This window comes from Teleopsis dalmanni, chromosome 1, assembly GCF_002237135.1.
Source record: "Teleopsis dalmanni isolate 2A chromosome 1, ASM223713v2, whole genome shotgun sequence".
Lineage (NCBI taxonomy): Eukaryota > Metazoa > Arthropoda > Insecta > Diptera > Diopsidae > Teleopsis > Teleopsis dalmanni.
This window is the reverse complement of record NC_051846.1, coordinates 180,962,968-180,985,098: the sequence shown is the minus strand read 5'-3', so window position 1 is coordinate 180,985,098 and position 22,131 is coordinate 180,962,968. Positions and strand designations below refer to the sequence as shown.

General features: G+C 25.5%; 1 protein-coding gene across 1 annotated transcript; it reads left to right on the top strand.

Moving 5' to 3' along the window:
- The first annotated feature begins 4,702 nt into the window (after positions 1-4,702).
- Positions 4,703-21,467, top strand: LOC119670525. The gene is made up of 4 exons (XM_038080804.1): positions 4,703-5,112; positions 19,367-19,545; positions 20,656-20,760; positions 20,829-21,467. Exons 1-4 carry the CDS (start codon positions 4,788-4,790, stop codon positions 20,919-20,921), a joined length of 702 nt encoding a protein of 233 aa, XP_037936732.1. The 5' UTR covers positions 4,703-4,787; the 3' UTR covers positions 20,922-21,467.
- Positions 21,468-22,131: the final 664 nt, after the last annotated feature.

Below are 22,131 nucleotides of genomic sequence, written 5' to 3'. Positions count from 1 at the left end.
CTTTGAAGTAGTGTACTTCCATACTTCTATTAAATCTCACTTTATTAGTAGACATATTCACAATAACAACAGTGATGAGAAGGTATTAAAAGCTTTTTAGAGGAAAATTAATAAAATCTAAGACCCCGTTCATTGTTAGTATAGAATTAGGTTGAATGATAAGTCATATCGTGATATTAGCATATACGAGGAAATAGAGACCCATCCAACACCTCTGCTGTTTTCTGGGGCATAGCAATCAGTTGGAACATGCAACTTCTAATCCAATGAAAGTGAAGAATAACGTCATTTTCACTGGGTATCTATAGAATTTTCCCACGGCCACGTCAATTGCGCAAGAAGAGAGAGCTGTGAGCCCTAAACCCCGTGGTATAAGATTTACAACACCGGTTGGGTGCTGCAAGTGAAACTCACTTGCTACTCTAAACAATATCGGGTGGTGCCTACTTAGTTTAATACGTCTCTAACGACAGGCATGCATGCCTTACCTCAGGAATATTATAATCCTTTTTCTGCAGGAGTCGTGATACTGACACAGTTGTGCGTATTTAAATTACCAATTGGCGACAACAAACTGCTAATCAGTCTACAGTACGCAACCAAGCACGAGACACGCCAATTAAATATATAAGTTGGAAGCCGAATTTCATACATTATTCTATGTTTCTTAAGTGAGAGTAAGCTTAGTTCTTACTTTAGATCTTTTATAAAGACTATGGTCGCCGCTAGCCTATGGAATAGGATATGCCAAGTGTAAATATTGTTCCGATTTAAATATTTATATATTTATTGACCTAAGTCTAGTCCATAGCCAATGTTTTGCCTACATTAAACAAATCTATTAAACAAAATGTGGACTTAGATATAGTATTATTTAAGCTGTCTATATATTTGGAATGTTTTAAAAAGATGGACTTATGCTACTATGGTGGGTAACTATGTTAAACTACATGCGTGATATGATTCATCCATAATCAGAAATCAGAATAAAGCAATTAATTGGTCTTTATAACTTTTCCATGTTCCATGTAATTACTATACTAATAGACGTATTAACTACTATTATAGGTGTGGATTAGAGGAGAAAGAGGAAAATATTACCAGATATAAAATTTTCAAAAAAAGATTGATTTAGACTAATATGACTAATATTATTTTTTATACAAATGCATTTACTTACGTAAAAAAAATCAATATATATATATGTATATACGGAAACAAAATATTTTACAATAAATTTAATATGACAACATAAAATACTGTTTAAGTTAATTAACCGAATTAAATTAGCAATAAATACTTGTGTTAAACATTTATTACGATTAATAAAAATTTTATATACTAAACCCATAAAGCGTATAAGTTTATTAAATTGCAATATGTAAATTTTTTCTAAATTCTTTATATAAGTAATTAAACGCTATAGAACATTTTATTAATACTCGCAGAAAACTACTTCTCAGCAAAACTACTCTTACGCTATTACCTATTTTTACGGCCGCAATTATAGAACTCAAAAGAACGAATTACTTTCATTTAATTACGTATAACAAATGAATTATATTATAGTATTAAATTTATGGTATATATGATATAAGTTCCTTATCTATTGCGTATTATTTTATATTTATAGAATTATTGAACACGTGAATTGTGTACTATTTCTTGTACTACGACTCATTCGTGGGCAAAGGAATAAGGAAACTATGATTTCAGTTTTTTTTTATTACAGATACTTTAGAATCATATTGCCGTATAGAAATAGAAATCGATTATTAATAAACTTATTATAATAAGAAACTATAAATAGCTATAAGTTCATTTGACTATTCAGAAGTAATTTTAATTAAATGGGGACAATTAGAAAGGAGTTTCTATAGTTAAAGCAGTAATATTTGACGTCAACGCTTCTTAATGTTATAGTACTCACTCAATAAATTCATATAATGACATGCAGATAGCGCCATTAATGACAAATCTATTTGATTTTAAGGAAATGCAACTTGAAAAATTTTATGTATATAAATTTTATGACAATCTAATGTTTAGTTATGTATTTTTTTTTTGTGATTGCTCAGCTTTAGCTAACAAGGGAACATATTTACATATTAAAATTACAACACTCAAAATGATGGATCTAGTTTATTATAGACATTTCTTACAAGGAATGTGGTATTGAAATGGTGAATAAACGCTTATTATGAGAAATGGGAAAATATTTGCTGATCAGCCACTGCAACCAACCAGCGGCTTAATCAGGATACTACGAGAGGAGAGATATACTACAAAAAAATTTTTCGAGTGATTTTGCAATGTCTTATATAAAATGTAGATTATATTGTCCCTAATTCCCTCTGACTATACCACTGCAAAGTATTATTTCTAAACAGGTAAAAATGCTGTTAAAATTCAACAATGACTAAAGCAGTGCAATGATGACTCTGTTTAGTCGAAATCAACTATTGCTCGATGGTTTGTGCAATCTAAACATGAACATACATGCTTTAATAATACTTAATGATCTTCACTACCGAATTCGGTGGTTCAAAAAATTAACGAAATCATTTTATATAATCGTAACGATAGTGGATATCTCAAAATCCAAGAAGAGCCGCGGCGTCTCGCAGTAAACATAATGATTCCGTGCATTGTTTGGAGTTGTTAATTTACATAAACAGATTTTTTTATTAAGAATTTTAGAAGTTTATTTTAAAAATTTAGTTTCTTCGTCAAAACGGACATTAAAATTTAATTTAATAAACAGATTTTTATTACCATTTACGTTTAGAAAAGAGATAGAATCGATAGATATCACAATATGGCTTATACTATAAATATTCCCGATATGGATTATAAGTGGTAGCAACTAGGCTTTTACTACATTAGCGGGGAAGTTAGTATCACAAGATTTAGATGCCCGCAACTTTTGTTGTCCTGGATACTGTTTTGTCTTTATAAAACAGTTGTTAACTCCTAAAATTTCGCAGAAAAAGTTTAAAATTTTTGGTTACACTTTAAGTGGGTGCTGTCATCCAAAGAACACAAGAGATTTAGGTGGACAATATCCAAACATAAAGCTCCGAAAAGAACTTTAAATTTTTAAGTTAATTTATTTTAGTTCAATATGGTCACTACTAGCATAAATTATAGCCTTCAAACGGCCAATGAGGCTATCGCACACTGCCCACAAATTGATTTGCGGTACTTGGGCCCATTCTCGGTCTAGCGCTTGCTTAAGACGATCGATATTTTGGTATTTTTTAGAACCAACCTTACTTTTTAAAATACCCCAAACCGAGAAATCTAAATGATTTGTATCAAGTGAACACAGTGGCCACTGTGTTGATGGAATAAAGCACGGAACGTTGTTTTTCAGCCATTCTTGGTTGATGCAATGTTTGGTCAATCCAACGAAATGTTCATCTGCCCATTGCTTTAGTGCTCCTTTTCACAAATTATTGCCAATAGATTTGGGCGTTTATTTTTACTGGAATGTTGTTTTTCAACCAATGCTCATCTGCCTAGGGCTTTAGTACTTAATTAATTTTAAGCTTTCCGTCATTATTGTTTTGACAGCTACATCCGTGCGAAGTTTGTTAAAATTATCGTCAGCCATTCTGTATATACAAATGTAGCTCATCTATATAGTCATGAGTGCTTTACTTAATTCAAAAAAAATTTAGGGTAAAATATTTTTATTTTATTTTTATTCACTTATAGAAGATAAATAAGAAAATGTGCTAAATAAATTTAAAAATGTAAATATTTAGATGATCATTTGATTTAAATTAAATTTGTCATTATGATTATTGTGACCAGCATAAATCAATGATGCTCAGCCTCATCCATCAAAATGTTGCCAAATCTCTAAGGCACGCGAATTTGCATTTATTTACTATTTTGCTTATTTATCAAAAATATAAAAAAAAATTAATAAAATGTACACAAACGTCACATTTTCAAGAAAACAATATTGAGCTTTTTCTGTTGAAGATAAAAGTTAAATAAATAAACAATAAAACACATACGAAAGAGACAACATATATACTTACGTATATATGTTAAGCTCTTTACTATTTAAAGAACAAAGCAAAGAGCAAGCAAAGCAAATCTCACTACACTAGTCAAGATAAAAGAGTGTGTGCAGTACAAATTCACCATAGTAAGTACTCGTAAAAAGCAAATTACGTCGCGATAAAACCGAAGTAAACACATGAGAGGCAAAGATGTGAGAGGCGCTGAGTGCGGAGAAGCAAACCGGCTTTAAATAAACATTTTCTGTGTGGACGAGTGGTATTTGACTTTTGAGTCTCTTGCAGTTTGGAAGTAAAAATTATAGAAGAAGACAGTGTTTTATAAATTTTTAACGTAAAAATTGTATAAAAAAAAACATAAAGCAATACACAAAATCTAACGGAATTGAGTTTAATGTAAAAATAAAACGAAGCGCCCAAAGTGCATTAACAAATTTAACTAAAAAAGAAACAACAACAAAAAAGGTTAAAAACTTGTGTGTGCAACATAAAAATAAGCAGACAAACGATATAAAAATTTATTTTTGTTGGACAAATTTTTTTTTATAGAAAAATAAATACAAGTTGTCGTTTGTACACGCAAACATTTTTGTAACAAAAACCAAATAAAAATACAGAAAAAATTGTGTAAATTTGTAAAAAATTTATTTTCGATTTTAATTACTACGATAAATACATAAAAAGGAGTAAATATTCTTTTTATTGTGCAGTAAAAAACCAAAAAAAAAATCCTATTTACTGCTCAATAACAACATGAATCGTTCTAATAGCTTTGTCAATTCACTGAAATGGTGGCCACTTCAGGGTCACAACACTAATACAGGGTCTAATGCGAATGGTAATACGACATTTGGCAGTTCTGTGGCAGTGCAAAAGTTACGGGAATCGAAATGGTTTCATCGTGACGAACAGCGTATTTTCTGCGCTGTTATCGAATGCGGCTTCATTGTTGAGATGCGGAAGAGCACTGCAAGCAATATGCAACAACAAAACAACAGTTACGAGCATGAAGACATGCAGGATGAGAACGAAACGCCTGTGACGTGGTTCGGCATTGTGCTATGCAAATTGGCCAAAGGTAAGTTCAGTTGTAAAAAAAATTAAAAAAAAATAGATTTTTAAGTACGTTAGTGTTAGAAATTAAGTGAGATTGGAATTGTAGGCAATTCTAATTGGAATTTTTATTAGCATTTTTTTTTTTGCTAGTAAAGCAAAGCATAAGTTTATAGTCATAGTCGGCATTAAGGGTATAAGGCTAGGCAACAAACCCATTTAAACATATGCTCTTATAAGAAGCCAATAAGAATTTTTGAATTTTGATGATTTTGAATCAATGAATTAAGTATTAGTAAGAAGTAGTTTTTATATATTTAGTTATAATTTTTTGTAAAACAATTGAAAATGATCTACAGTTACGGCAGACCAAAATATCTATTAAATAAAAATATATATACATAACAACACCGCGTTATCGAATCTCAGAATGGTTACAGGCACCATCTGATGTTAGTTATTGTTTAGTCTGATGAAGTGATGAATAATAATCCAGTCAAAGCGTAGAGAGGAATTATGTAGATACCTCGCAGTTAATAGAGAGTAAAAGTGCTTAAGTGCACTGACTTAACTAGCGTCAACATAAAATTAATAAATAAATAATAATAAAAAAAAACACGACCTAAAGCCCGGCAAAATTTAAACATATAAATATTGAGGTATACACTAATATAAACATTCTAAGGCAATAAATAAATTAAATTAACAACTTTAAAATGATAAAGGAATAGAAAGCGTCTAATGTTATTGTCGTATAAATTCACTTTGGGAATGGTGAGAGGTACATGGTCATCAAAATTGACAAGTGGTTCATAGACGTAGACCCGGCCGTTCCTGGAACCAAAGCCTCTAATGAAACTTATTAGTTAATTATAATTTTTTTTAACAAATGTCCGATCAAAGCAAAGTAAAGTTTAAAATTAATGAAAACATTTAAGATATAGTTTTATACAAATTTATAAAAATAATTCACCGGTAATAATTTTAATTTTTAATATATTAATATAAACATAAAACCTATAAGTTTAAATTAAGTTAATTAATTAATTTAAAAATTTTATTTATTTTAATTAGATTATAAATTTTATTTATTAAAAAAGGTAAGCATAAAACTTATCAAATCTAAAATAAACTAAATAAGAATGTTGTAGATAAGTAAGAATAGTTATAATTTATATATTATTAAAAACCTATTATAAAAATATTCATACCTAGTAATAAGTAAATAAAAACTAACAAAAATAATTATAATTAAGGTACATTATTATTTTATTATATATATTCCATTATACATGAATCTCAAAAGTTAATATTAATATTTTCTTCAAATTATTAATAAATAATATTTAAGTATTTATTATCAAAAAAAAAACTCTATTACTTTTATTATATGAAATAAATAATTTTATTAATTTATACACAAATAAGTTAATATATAATATAATACTATATATATAATTCTATTATATATTTTAATTTTTCAAAATTTGTTTGTAAAACTAAATTTTAATTCTACAGATAAATGGATTTCAACATCCACACAACATTACAAGAGTTTTGGCGTGGTCTAAATGTAAGTGATCTAATATAGCACCTTATTAGCACCGAATTTACGATATTTACTTACTATATTGCTTTAAATTTCGAATAATATTATTTTTTCAGGAAAGATCTTTTAGATTTTTCCGTAACTGTCTCAATAATAATTGGGTTTTCGACTTAAAGCCCATAGAATTTCAGAAAACATTTCTTAGATTTTTCCTATATTATTTTAAAAAAAGTTAGTTTTCGACTTAAAGTCCATGACATTTCAAGAAAGATCTCTTGGAAAATTCCTTTGCTGTCTCAAAAATAATTGGGTTTTCAACTTAAAGTCCATAAAATTTCAGGAAAGATCATATAGATTTTTCCTTTACTGTCTTTAAAATAGTTGGGTTTTCGACTTAAAGTCCATAGTTGATATTTTGAAATAAAACTTGCTATTCGCAAGGTAGGCAAATATCACATAACGGCATTAGTTATATAGTTAAACTATAAAAGATAACAATAAAAAATAATATTTCATTAATAATAACTAAATTCTTAACTTATAAATACATCATAATGAATCTAATTTTCATGAAGAGCTGTAATGGAAATAAAAAGGTTAAAAATATATCACAACTATATGATCATGTCTTTGATTATCATGAAAAGTTGTAATAGGTACTTTCAACTCCCTAATTTACCAGAACTAATAAATATAAATCAGATGATCAGATGATAGATCATAAATTACCACATCTACATGACAGTCAATGTGCTGATCATGAATAGATGTAATATTATGTATTTTTTAGTTTATATTTTTCTCAGAACTATTTGATATACCCCTTTAATCTTACTAAATGTGTAATGGGTGCTTTATTTTTCTTTAAATTATTCGTTTTTAATGATCCAAAATATCAGTCATTATTAATAATTTGTCTATTAATGGCGCACTACGGATTGAAATTAAAATCAATATTTTAAATACATGCGATTTTACTTCTGATCAAAGTAATATAGTATATGTATATGGTATGTATATAGTCTTATCGTTTTCAAAAATAAAAGATGCTCTTTTACGAATAGCAGTATCAAAACTATAGAAAAAATTGTGATCATTTTCAGTGAAGAACTTAATTTTCAATTTATACCGAATATAGTTTTAATAGGGCCTTTGGGAAATACCAGTTATCAAAACTATGAAAATAATCTTGATCATTTGGAATGATGGACTTAATTTTCAATTCACACCATTTATTATTCTCATAAATATTTTTGAAAATATCTAAATCAAGAGTCTAGAAGAAATCCTGATCATTTGCAATGAAGTATAAAAAGTCTAGAAAAAATGTGACCGATGAAAACTACCTAAATATTCTTAAACATAATAGTGTTTAAATGTTAGATAAAGTCCTGATTGATATGAAATATCAATCACATATCAAATTAACTCAGTTTTTTTATAACAAATTTCGTGAGTTCTCCACTTTCGAATGACTGTGGTTAATAATTTTAATGTTGATCTTGATTGAATAAAAAAAAAAAAAGAAAAATGCATATGAAATCCTGACCCTGGGGAGTAGTTGGAGATGTGTTTAAAGACATCTTCATACAGAATATATAACTTTAATATCATAAGTGACTATTATTTTAACTGTCTGCTTTCGAAACTAATTTAAATATGATTAAATTCGGCCTGATTTAATATTAAATCTCTGCTTCTAAGTGATTGGGTCAGGAAAACTGTTGTTTATAATTCATTTTTTTAAAAAATATAAAAAAATATTCCTGTGTTCTTTTTTATTATTTTAATATCATTTTTCATTTAAAATTGTTTGACATTGAAATGAAATCTAAATGTTTATCTCAAAACTTTGTACTAAAATTTGATTTAATAAGATTTACAATTGGAAATTGCAATTAAGAATCTATATGCGCATTTATTTTATTAATCGCTTAATAGATTTCTATATATAGTAAAACAAAATACAAAAATTTTATAAACAAAAAAAAAAATAAATGATCGAGCCCCTTATTTTGATATACGTTTTCTTTAGTATATTCCTCCTGTCATATAAATAGTTATTAAAATGCTTTTCGACTTATCTAGAAAGTTCTAAATCATTTTGATATATAACTTGGAAAATTGAAAAAAAATCTACCTTTAATCTTATCACAATAATAAAAAAATAATAAAATTATATAGTGAATAACGAAAAAGAAAATAAATAAATATAAAAAAAAAAAATTTCAGTAATTACGTTGCAGTTTATGAAATTTAATATTAAATTAATGAAATTGTTAATGTTTATTATAAATGCTATTAAAAATAAATATATATATTTTTTAGTTTTTTTTTTAAATAATATTTTTAATTAATTTTTTTTTTAATAATATTTTTTTTTAACTTTTTTTTTGTATTTGTTATTTTTTATTATTTTTTTTTCTAAATAATATTGTTAATTAATCTCTTTTTCTTAATAATATTTTTAATTGAAACTATTATGACTTTCGTTTTCATTAATTAACTTAAATGAAATTGATTTATTGAAATCCGACCTCTGCACGCTTTCGGTTTGTAAAACATAATCGTAAACAATCGACATTTAACAATTAATTAATTAATTAGATTACAAAATATTGTAAATACTTACAATAAATTGAACTATGAGTTCATGTTCATGTTAATTATATTAAAGCAAAATTAAAAGTTATTAATTTGAAATGTGAAAAATTGATTGTGCATTTAAAATTATTATTACTTTTATTAATTTGTTTATTGTTACGTTACGGTTTTAATCTTATCAAATCATACAATCAAAAATAATAATAAAATATTAAAAAAAAAAAATTAAAGAGAAATCGATATTTAATATTAATGTTAATTAACTTTTTTTTTTTTAATTTAACGAAATCAAATTGCAATAAATTGAATCATGTGTCAGAGCTTAAATATGCAATGCCTAAGCAAGTAAATAATTAATTTAAATTTTATTTGATAACCAGAAAGCTAAAAGAATTTCAACTTTTAAGCTAAATTAATGGCTAACATTAGTAAAAAAAAATAAACAAATAAAGCTAAGCATTTTGCTGATTTGATGGCATGTGAAAATTAACTCAGGGAGTGGTGGGGAGAGGTTTAGGTATGTTTTTGTTTACTATACTAATTTAGCCCGGCATATTCAAGCGCTTTGTTTATTATTTTGGAACAAAAAAAAATTTTGTTAAATTATACAAATCACAACAAAAACTTGAATCGTCGTACATTCAACCAACCAACCTACAAAATTTTGCATTACTCAAACCTACTCTTCTTGAGGTTAACTGAAATATAAAGAGTATCTTTTATCTTTAGTTATTGCTCTTAAAATTTAATTCATGAATTTACAAAAAAAGGTTTCGAATGAGTGAAGCTACAATGTACAATATTATTTGCAAAAATATCTTGCTTATTACTACACTACACTCTTTATGTTTACGGGATCCGAATCCGAATCCATACAAATTTATCTGCGTTTTGCCGATAAGAGTTTTCAATTATAATTTTATTATCGCACAAGTGGCATAAATTCTTTGTTAGTGCAGGTTTAAATTCTTTTATTTTTATTTTTATTTTTATGTAATGAACCTCAAGACGACTTTAAACAGTTTTAACAGAAAAGTGATTTCAACTTCAACTTCTTATCAATAAAAAAATAGTTTCATAAGTAGAAGCAGTCATTGAGAATAGGCTTAACTGAACAAGAGCTCTCTGTTTTATATAAGGCTAAAAATTTATTAAAATAGTTATAGTTTATTTGAAAATCAGAAAAATATTTACTTATATTAACAAATAAATGGTTAAATATGTTATTGATAGTGTTATGTTGTTGTTATAACCTGCTTGTGGAGTCCCTTTGGGAGGTGTTGAACGGTACTGGGTCGTCGTAGGTGACGAGTAGCTCCGTGACGTAGACCCGACCGTTCTTGGAACTTGATAGTGTTATACTCATATATAATTAAAAATTAGGTACTAAATAAATGAGTATATATGTTCTTGATAGTCTTATATACTCATATATAATTAAAAAGTGGGTGTTAAATAAAAGAGTATATATATTCTATATGCTCATATATAATTAAAAAGTAGGCATTAAATAAATGAGTATATATATTCTATACTCATATATAATTAAAAATTAGGTATTAAATGAAAACAAAAAAAGGTGATTTTGAGTATTACAATCGGACCACCATAGACTATTATAGTATGTTTCCACTGGTTTCGTTAGACCAGTTAACTTACTTGAGATTACTTGAATTACTTAAATCTGATGTAAGTACACTGGTCTAACGAAGCCAGTGAAAACATACTATTACAGTTCCTATTACTGTCGTGTAAAATAAATTAAGTATCTCTGACGAATGTAAATACTGCTGTGGCGAAGTTGCATCTACAATAGCGTATCTATTTTTTATGGTAATTATGTAGACCGAAGCTAAAACTGAGTGTCAGCAAAAATCATTTCAAAAGCATAGTTAAACTAGAGTACATTAGTAAAATCAATCACAAATAATATAACAAGCACAATATGCGGTTAAAACTATCAGAAACCAACGAAACATTCTTATATATGGTACCTTGAAGATATATTATCTATATTATCTCTAACGTATATAAGAATACATTTTAGAATAGCAGAATAGAATTACTGCTGTTATACATTGAAGTACAGCAGAATAGATGTTTATGACGCGGTATATCACTGTCCCAATAATAACAAATATACATTATAGGAGTAGAATTTTCCACAAAGAATTGAACTACAAATCAAAGTGGTCAAATATTCGATTGTGATAAGATATAGCAGAAGTGAAAGAAATTTATATATAACTATATACAATAGTTCAACAATGAACGGAGTGTCACGTACAGTTAAGGTTCGATCTCGTATAATTAGAATACTAATACTATGATTGTTATTCTATCCTGAGCTCGACAATTGATAAGAGAAAATTCTTAAATAACCCTCTGAAGACGGTGTCCTATAAATACAGCTATTTTGACTAGTTGTTATAACAAAATCCATTTAAAAAATTCTCTAGTCGATCTAAAAAATGGCATTTTGTTTATAGTACTGCTTTTAACAAGTTTTCAGCACTCTTAATATATAAGTTATTTAATTATTTATTATTAAAGACAAATGAATAATATTGTCTTCATTACTTCGATTCTCAATATTTTTAATATTCCAATCTTAGATTGGGTTTAACCTTGGTATTTTGTGCTGACAGGCTACTTATGAATCTACTGTGTTACACTAAAGCTCTTATTAGAAGATGCCCACCCTTTTAGTGATTTGGTTATTCCTTTCTAAAGCGGGTTTCTGTAAATCTTGTATTCTTCATTTAATATTCTTTGAAGTTTTTTATATTAAGTTTCCAATATAAACTATCAAATGTTTTTAGGGTTCCCGTAAAAGGATTTTTCAAGAATTGTTTACTAAGGTTCCAGTTTACTAAGGTTAAATAACTGCATATTAGGTGAAAAACTATAAAATAATATAAAGTCAAAATATTATGCTTTAAAGGGACTATTAATAAAACTATTAATATCAAAAAACAATTACTTGAATTTGTTATTTAGATCTAACAAACTGCAATAAAAAAGACATTTGTTTTTAAAAGACTGTTACTGTAAAGGAAAAAGAACAACGCTTATATTACAATAGATTTAGGGCATAATGGGGAATAGTTGCCCCAGAATATGTGTTAATGGTTATTTACATTAGCAATCGGCTGTTAAACTCAATAATTAGATTTTAGTAACTTGATTGGTTATTTATACTTTATAATAATGAAATACTTTCTAATTGTGCTTAAGAATCTAATTTCATTAGAGCAACGAGTAACATTTAAGTTTTAATTGCTAACAGTAATTTAATATAATTATGCTTTGTATATGTGACTACATTAAATTTCTTCATCACAGTTACTTGATATATGACTTATTTTACAATACATATTAATTAAATAGAATTTTAATTTATAAAGTACTTAGAATCTTTATTCATAAAACTTATGCTTTATGTCAATAAAAAAAAATCTTGAAATTAGATTAATTGGGTAGTAGGAATTAGACTCCCAGTGAAGTCTAAATAAAAGTACACCTTTTATGCTTATATAAAATCCTTAATTATACAAATATTTTTACTTCATTTGTTTACGTTCATTAAAAGAAAATTTATTAACTACTTTGTAAGTTTTACATATATTTTAATTATATATATATTAGTAAAATTTATAGACTCATCAATGCACGATAATTAATACTTCTCCCTTCAAACCTTCCAACTAATAAAGTTACATATGATTACAAAGTTGTTTACTGCGTTTCAATCTAATATGTTAATAAATTAAATATAATAAATATCGATTTAAAAGCACATTATTAATAGTTTTTTTTTTTAAATTTGAATATAAAATATCAGGTTTAAAAATTTAATTTAAAAATTGAATCAGACTTTCACGTTGGCATAAGCTTTTTGTTCTCCTAACAATTATTTACTATCGATTAAATTTTAATATAAAGTATCTAATCACATTGTGTTAATGCATTTTTTTTTAACAATCGATTATGTATAATAAAAGTATTTTAATCTATCTATCTATCTATCTTCACATATAGATTTATTTATTAGACTAATGAAGAATTGCATAATTCGATCATAAAAACTTATACTGAAATGAGATACATTCATAAATTAGTAAAATATTATTGACTTAATAAGTTCACATAAGTCAATGTTACAATGTAATTGTTATGCTTAAGCGATTATATATATTATATAAAATTATTTTAAATTTTAAATAAAAAAAACACCCATAAAATTGCTTTGTGGAGAGACTATCACAAAAATTTCGATTAGCTTAGCGAAACTGAAATAAAACAAGTGAATGTAGTAAAATATAGAAAATAAAAAGACCCTGACCCAAATTTATTGTCATTTAGATACTATTAATGTAGTGCTAAGGTAAGGGGTTTTAACTTTTATCTTTTTTTTTTTTTTTAATTTAAAACTAGGTGAAATTTAACCTTTCTAAAGTTACGTGATACTTAATAGCAATTTCTCATGTATTAATATTTTTTCTTTATTGTGATTGTTAAGTGACTTATATAAGAGAAGCCTTAATTTATTATAATTATGGGTTGCTGCGCTATTAGTGTTTTATATCCATAATTATAATATATTATATTCGATGTGAGTTTAATATAAAAATAGTCAATAACCTTACACTCTTATATCATTAGTTATTTTTTATACTTTGTATGAGTTTAAAAATAGATTGGAAAATAATAATTATAAAAAAGGTTAGAATGTTACTTTTACAAAAAGTTGCTTTAGAATGTTTTTTAAATATAAATACATAAATATAAACACATAAATATAAATATATATATATAAATATGAATATTTAAAACAACAAAAAATAAAATAGAATAACAAATTTAGGATGATTTGGTTCAATACACCAACTTTTCTTATAAATATCTATACTTATTTATACATATAAGTGAAAACCAAGTCATACTTATATGTTTACAATTTTCTTTTTAATGACAAAATAAGGTATTGATAACAAAAAAATTATAATAAATAATTTACTAACTAAACTAATTTACTAACTAGTTATTACTTATGCAATAACTACTAACTATAAAAATTTTAGAAAAAGAGAAAGCTAGAACTTCGAGGATAACGATAGATGTAGGATAACTATAGATGTAGGATTACTATAGATATAGGATAACTAAAGATGTAGGATAACTATAGATGTAGGATAACTATTGATGTTGTATAACTATAGATATAGGATAACTATAGATATAGGATAACTATAGATGTACGAGATAACTATAGATGTAGTATAACTATAGATGTAGTATAACTAAAGATGTAGGATAACTATAGATGTAGGATAACTATAGATATAGAATAACTATAGATATAGGATAACTATAGATGTAGTATAACTATAGATGTAGGATAACTATAGATGTAGGATAAATATAGATGTAGGATAACTATAGATGTAGGATAACGATAGATGTAGGATATCTATAGATGTAGTAATAGAATATTTTTTTTGTGAAACAAATACAGTTGTTCAAACTTATTAAAATAATATAGTATAGAACTACAATACCTGAAATATTTCGTATAATAGATAGTGATAGTGGATAGTAAATGGTTACCTGATTTTAAGACAAATGAGGGCTTAAATAAATATATAAAATTACATATATTTATATGAAAGTTTATTTTAAAAGTGTCCTCATACTTATTTAGTGAATCCTCTAATATTCTTTTCTACATAGGTAAATTCACTAAAATTCTATATTTCTATATAGAACTATCAATATAGTTAATATCAATAAAGTACTGAGTCCCGCTTTATACATAAAGTGATAAGGTATTGTAAACCTTATACAATAAAAGTAACTTGGAATTCAAATTATATTTAGTTCCTATCAGTAGTTATGTTATATTCTTGTTTGTTTTTTTATTATTATTATATTTTGATACTAGGCTAATGCTTCATAATTGAAGGGCGGGTATATATTTCCAATCGATGACGTCTTATCGTGTTTTCAACAATTAAAGATGTTTTTTTTTTTTGAAAATTTCGAATGTTAAAAATTGTGTAGATGTTAAGATTATTTTCTATCCACATATCTGTCTCGTTCTACCTAGTTAATTGTGGTGTTAAAAAGTTATCATAATTCCTTATTAAAACTAATTTTATAAAGTTTTCTATATGGAAATTTTATAAGAAGGTATCGTAATATCTTAAATTAAATCTAAATAGTAATAGTAAACTTTCTGAATGGGCTGAAAAATTGTTTGTTATTTTACAGTAGGTAACGTTATAGTAAAAAAAGGGCTTAAGTCTCAAGGTTCTTGTCAAACCAACGACAAGAAATTGAATCTGAGATTGTACTTTAGCGAAAGGAGGCATTATGGGGAAAACTAATATTTTGTCAGATAATTAAGTATCATTCATCGCTTCTAAAACTGTGTTAAAAAGCGGGATTATTTTCTGGGTTATTAAACAACTATAGTCTCCTATGTTTCTTTGAGAAATTCTCACGCATAACTACGCAATGAAATCAAAAACCTAAGTAAAAGCTTAGGTTTTTACAATAACAACAATCTCTTATCTTCCCCTTTAAATTTATATAGATAGGATGAACTGGTTGACTAGTTGGAATATATAGATATCTAAGTAGTTAGCTATATGATTATTAAAAATCACGATCGAGTCCTTGTATACAAGAACTCGTCACAATATACTACTAAATGCGTAGGATGTAAAAGTAAGCTGTACTGGTAGAGAAGTTGTCACCTAAAGCCTAGTAGATTGTCGTACTATTATTAAGTGTTAAATCATCATCCATAGCTATACAGTTCACGTAGAAGGACCTAAGCTCGTTTTACGGCATTCCTTCATTCTTTTCCATTTTTTTCTTTTAACTTCCAATTGTTGACATTCATATCTCCGATCTTGTCAAACACTGTCATTGATTAATGCTTCGTTTTTACTGTCATTTTCAATGTCAAATATTGTCAGTATAATGAAAACGGGTAGTCCATATGATGTCATATTTGTATTCTTGTCATATAATGAAAACGCATTTGACACACTAGTCAATTGTAATCGTCATTTCAAATGACATAGTGAAAACAAGGTATAAGGTTTAAATAAAAGCTAAAAATTAAAATTATTTATCTATTTTTTTTTTTTAAAAGATGAGTAAACATGTATCTGAAAACTATCTTAAAAAGCATTTATGCCATACATTGTAAGACTTCTCGAAAAATTTAAAAATCTACGACATAAAAAGTGGTATCTGAACAAAGTCAGATTAAAGTGAACTAAGTACACTAAGTCAGATTAAGGCGTACATCATACCACCCACTATAATTATTCTCGTTAGACAACATACTTCTATACTATTAGAATATTAAAAAATTTCCATTATGTACATAAGTATTGCAAGCAATTTGTTCAATTTATACTTTTGGAAAATTGTTTGTCTTACTTTCATTTCATAAATTGTCACTTAAATGATATTTTAGTTTATTTAAGTTAATTGTTTTGTGTACTCACTGAGATACTATTTTTCACATAAGCATGAGATTATTTTTCTATTGTTGAGTAAATCGTATTTGTATTTCAAATGTGTAAATTCTGACACTTCAAAACAAATAACTTATTTGTATAGAATAATTATTGTATATAAATGTTATGAATTACATTAAATTAATTTATGCATAAATGTATAGAAAATTTTTAAATTAAATCATCATTACTTTATATTTAATTTAAATTTATTCCAAATAACTCTACGCGTTGCACAGATCATTAAAATGATGCCTGACGGCGGCGGATTGGATGAGCTTTACTTTATCCATATTGTGTAGATACAGTTCATTCATATTCATAAAATACTTTGAATATATTTTGTTGATTCATTACGATAGATAATATGAATTGGAATTTATATAAAATGTAAATTTTAATTCATTATTATTGTGAGAATTATATAAATATATTTATATGTATATATGTATGTATCTAAAATAGGTGTTGTGTTATATTATAAAGAAGACTTATTGTAATTATTATTTAATGAGTGATATACTCGAATGTACTCATTATCTTTATATGGATTGTATATTAAAGTTAAGACTTTTGTTTGCGTAGATTTTATTTGATTAATTAAATAGTTTTTTAAAACACATTTACTAAACAAAAATGTAAATTATAAATTATTGTATAAGACACTGTATATATTTGAATGTACTTGCTATTTAAAAACAAATCAAAATTATTGTTTATTGTTTAATGTACAATATTTAAACTTGAAGTGTACATATTTGCAATTCTCATGTACTTTGTTATTCGCATCGGTCATAAGGAATAACTGATAGTAAGAATTATATGTGTGCATAAGTTTATTTCACTGAAATGACTGACTATATACTATATAATGTGAACTCGATAATAATATTTTTATTGTATTATTTTATATAATTGTTTAATGATAAATTTATTGCACTTGCAATTGATTGTCTTAAGTGTTAGTAGGTTTTATAATTTTTGTTTTAATTAATATGAAAATAAGTAAAGTAAACAATTATAACAACTGAATGTTATCTTTTAAAAAGAATTATTATTTTTAAATATTATTTTAAAAGATCACGTTTTTTGAATTTACAATTATTATAAAAAATTTATATAGAGCGTTATCAGTTATTACTAAAACAGATTGTTGACAAATTAAGCTGTCAAATAAAAAAAAATACTACAACCATTAATTAATTTAATTAACGCACTTTAATATATAAGTGTGTAAAATATAAAATATAAACTTATCAATAACAGGATTTAGTATAATAAAATATAATAAGTACTAATTTTGTATATGTATATAGTTTATAGATGTCTCTTTTTTAGTAAAATATGATAGTGTTATATATTAATAAAAAAAACTCATGTATCTACAGTAATTAATTATATATTCTTAACACATAATATAATATATGTATATAGTTTATAGATGTCTCTTTTTTAGTAAAATATATGATAGTGTTATATATTAATAAAAAAAACTCATGTATCTACAGTAATTAATTATATATTCTTAACACATAATATAAAATACTGAAAATATTTTTTAAAATAAATTCTTAAATTTTTTATACATAGTTACAATAAAAAAAAAAATGTATATATATATCTAGAGTAAAAAATAATAATAAGTTATTATTTAAGACAGAATACTTTTAAATTAATTCATGTATAAAAAAATAATAATAAAATAATATGTTTCTATTTAAAACAGAATATTTCTAAATATATTAATTATAATTTATTCTATTTCATTAGGTTAATACTTTAACATATATAAGAAGTAATAATTTAATAAAAATTTAAACTTAGTTTAAACAACAAAATCTACTACTAATTAACTAAATAATAAAATAAATAAATAAAAAAAAATAATATAAAAAAAAACTAAAAAGGTTCCAAGAACGGCTGAGTCTACGTCCCGGGTCACTCGTCGTCTACAAACGACGACTAAGTGTCATTCGACACCTCTCAAAGGGACTTCACAAACAAGTCCCAGTGGGTCACAACAACAAGAACATTTATTCAATAATAATTAGATGTATTATTATCATTATAAATAATACCTAAGACTTCCATATTTTTATGAAGTATAAAAATTATATTTGCATTATTTTATTTTTTGTTTTGTTTATGTTTTAATAAATTAAAATTTATTAATAATTACTTTTTCTATGGTTTGCATTATATAAATACTTTAAATTATACAATTAATTATTGTTGTATTATATATATAAAAATAATTATAGTTTTTTTTTATTTAAATTGATTACTTTATAACATTTTAGATTTTATGTTAAGATATAAAAAAACACTATTATTTATTTATATTTTTAAATACTTATCAAAAATCTTTTTTTTATATAATTTAATAGCCAGCCTAGCCAATATAATAAATTGTCATTCGTTAAATTATTATGACTTCACAAGTAATAAAGTATTTTTACTGCCATTACATTATAAGTTCATTAAACTTATAATGTCGGTCGGTCATAATATATCTTGTTATTTCTAGTTACTTTCGTGTAAAATGAAAATTTTATTAATTTATTACTTTTTTTCTTTTTGTATTACAGATAACAAGCCAAAACCAGATTCGATTGAAATATATTATGTGAAAATTCGTGAGAATGGCACATTCAAAATGATCAAGCTGACATTGGAAGATATATGGAAAAATGGCTGGGAGTTAAGAATTAATAACTTTGCTGATAGAGAAAAGCAACCACATATTGAGAAGGACATACGCAATCAGGTGAGGAAAATCATAAACTAAAGGAATCAATTATACATAGAAAATGTCTTTTGCAATTCAATTGATCTACGAAAGTGAATTCGTATTAATTGCTAAGTAAACTCCTTCACTTCACCCTTGTCAACATTCTATGCACAAAAATGACATTAATAGCACAAAGTATTTTTGTTTAATTTTTTTTATATTACTTTATAATAACATATATAAAATAAAACAGATGCTATCGAGTTGTCCCAGAATTGAGATTGGTAGGAAATTAATAGATTTATGTAATATAACAAGCATATTGATTAAAATAAGATTTATTGTGTTAAGCCCATAGTTGACTTTTAAAATGTTTTAACATAAGAAGATGATATGTTATCAGTACCAAAAATAGTCTAGTGGTTGATAAAGTGAAATAACTCGAGTCCATAACTCGAAGACATACATCATTGCAATAGTGTTTTTTTACCTTTGATCAAACAGATTTTTTAAGAATTGTGAATCTTTAAGCATAGGTACAATAGAAACATCTAGAGTCATTTCTTTAGGTTTCAGTTTTATTAAAAAATTTAATTTTACGGGCATATAAAACTTACATTGGTTTAGCATACATTTCCAAGATATTTTCAAATCTATGAATATTATATATATAAGATTTTAACAAAATAATCTAATTAATTTTTATTTTTTTATCATTAAAATATTAATATACACAAAGAATTAAAAGGCAATATTTTTAATTTAAAAAATTGATATTTATCGGGAACGGATAAAACTATATGAAACTGTTATCTCTTCAATCTTAGTCAAACAATCAAGTGCAAATGTATAGAACTTTTAGGGCTTAAGTGAAGATGCTTTTCTATAAGTCGGGCTGCCATTTGAAAGTGTGGCCCGCTTCTTCCAACAGAAAAAGTAGCTTTTCAATGTGGATTGCTATAATAACAACAGTTATATAGGATGAACTTCTACATTATAGGGTAAAATTTTAACCATTATATAAATAGGTTAAACTGGTTTGACAACTTGTCATTTATAGACTATTGGATCCTTAGTGAAACTAACATTAAAAATTACTAGAACTTAAAATGATTAAGTTATATATTTTATTTTTTATATTTTTAGGTCTCCTTTGCCCGAAAAGCCAAAAATAGTCTCTGGAATAATAATAAGCATTTCGTTTACTGGTGCCGGTATGGCAGTCGTCAACAAGATGTCAGAAAAAGACAGGTATATAAATCTATAAAACTATAGATTATATTATAGAACTATAAAATAATATATATTTTTATTACTAGATGTCAGAGTGTGTAAAATGGGGCAGCGTTGGAATGAATGCGGGCATGTTGCTTGTGATGAATAAACAGAAATCATATTCCACTTCAAAATAAAAACTGCTTACTTTAAATACAATCAATCAAAAGAAAAGATTAGAGCGCATTCTTTATATGTGAACGGTTGTGAAAAAGAAAAACAATGGAGTATATATATACAATATTAAAAATAAGACCTTCACAATAATTAAGAATTGTGGTCTCGTGATAAGATAAAAGCCAATCAAAATGCAAAAAATACAAAATACAAACATTAAAATCGCACTGTTAATGCAAACCAGATATGAGGATTTACGCCTACTACGAACTGAAGTGAAAGTATTACAAACTTGGAATATATATGTATGTTTTATATATGTATACCCACATATATATCTACATAATATACAAGAATTAAAATTTTTAAATTTAATTACATCGCAGGACGTTGTATAAACTATTGATGATAAAGCATTGATTGTAATTGAACTCCATAAGTTTATTAAGTTTCAGCTGAATCATATGAACACAGAGAATTTTACTTATGGATATTGCTCCTTTTGGACACATATACACTGTGAATTTAAAAAGACTTATTTTTTTATTTTTATTTTAGTGATAATTTTAAATTATCTACTAAATTATTTTGTTATTAAAATAAATATATATATATATACAACCAGATTTACTTTATATCACTTGAATGCTAGTTTTTTAAATGTGATTTGTTACATTTTTCTACATTTAAGTCAAGCATATTGTTTTATTATAAAATTTAGTAAATTCTATATGTTTTTGTATGTTGCAAAAGAATTGTATTTTACTAAAGCAAACGATATGATATTAAACATGATATATATATACATAGATATATACAACGACATCATATAGCATATATAGTTTTTAAATCGAAAATATATTTAATTCAGCTCATTTTTATAAATACCATAAATGTATAGATAAATGCTTGGCATTTGTACGCTTCATATAAATTGCGTGTATTAGTTATAAGTAAACATTTTATCATTTTATTATTATTTCATATTAATATTTAGTATTTATAAAATTTGTACCTGTAAAATTGTAAGTGGTTATAATATATCATTAAGAACAAATATTTTAATAAATTATAATAAATCTTGAGTCTTGTTTTATTATTTTTTACGAATAGTATGTTTGGGATCTAGAAAGGAGATAACATGAAAGGATTTACACGACGAATACAAGGGTTAGGATATGGATAGGTGATAGTAGAGAGGCAATTGTGGGTGGCGGTAAATTGGGGATG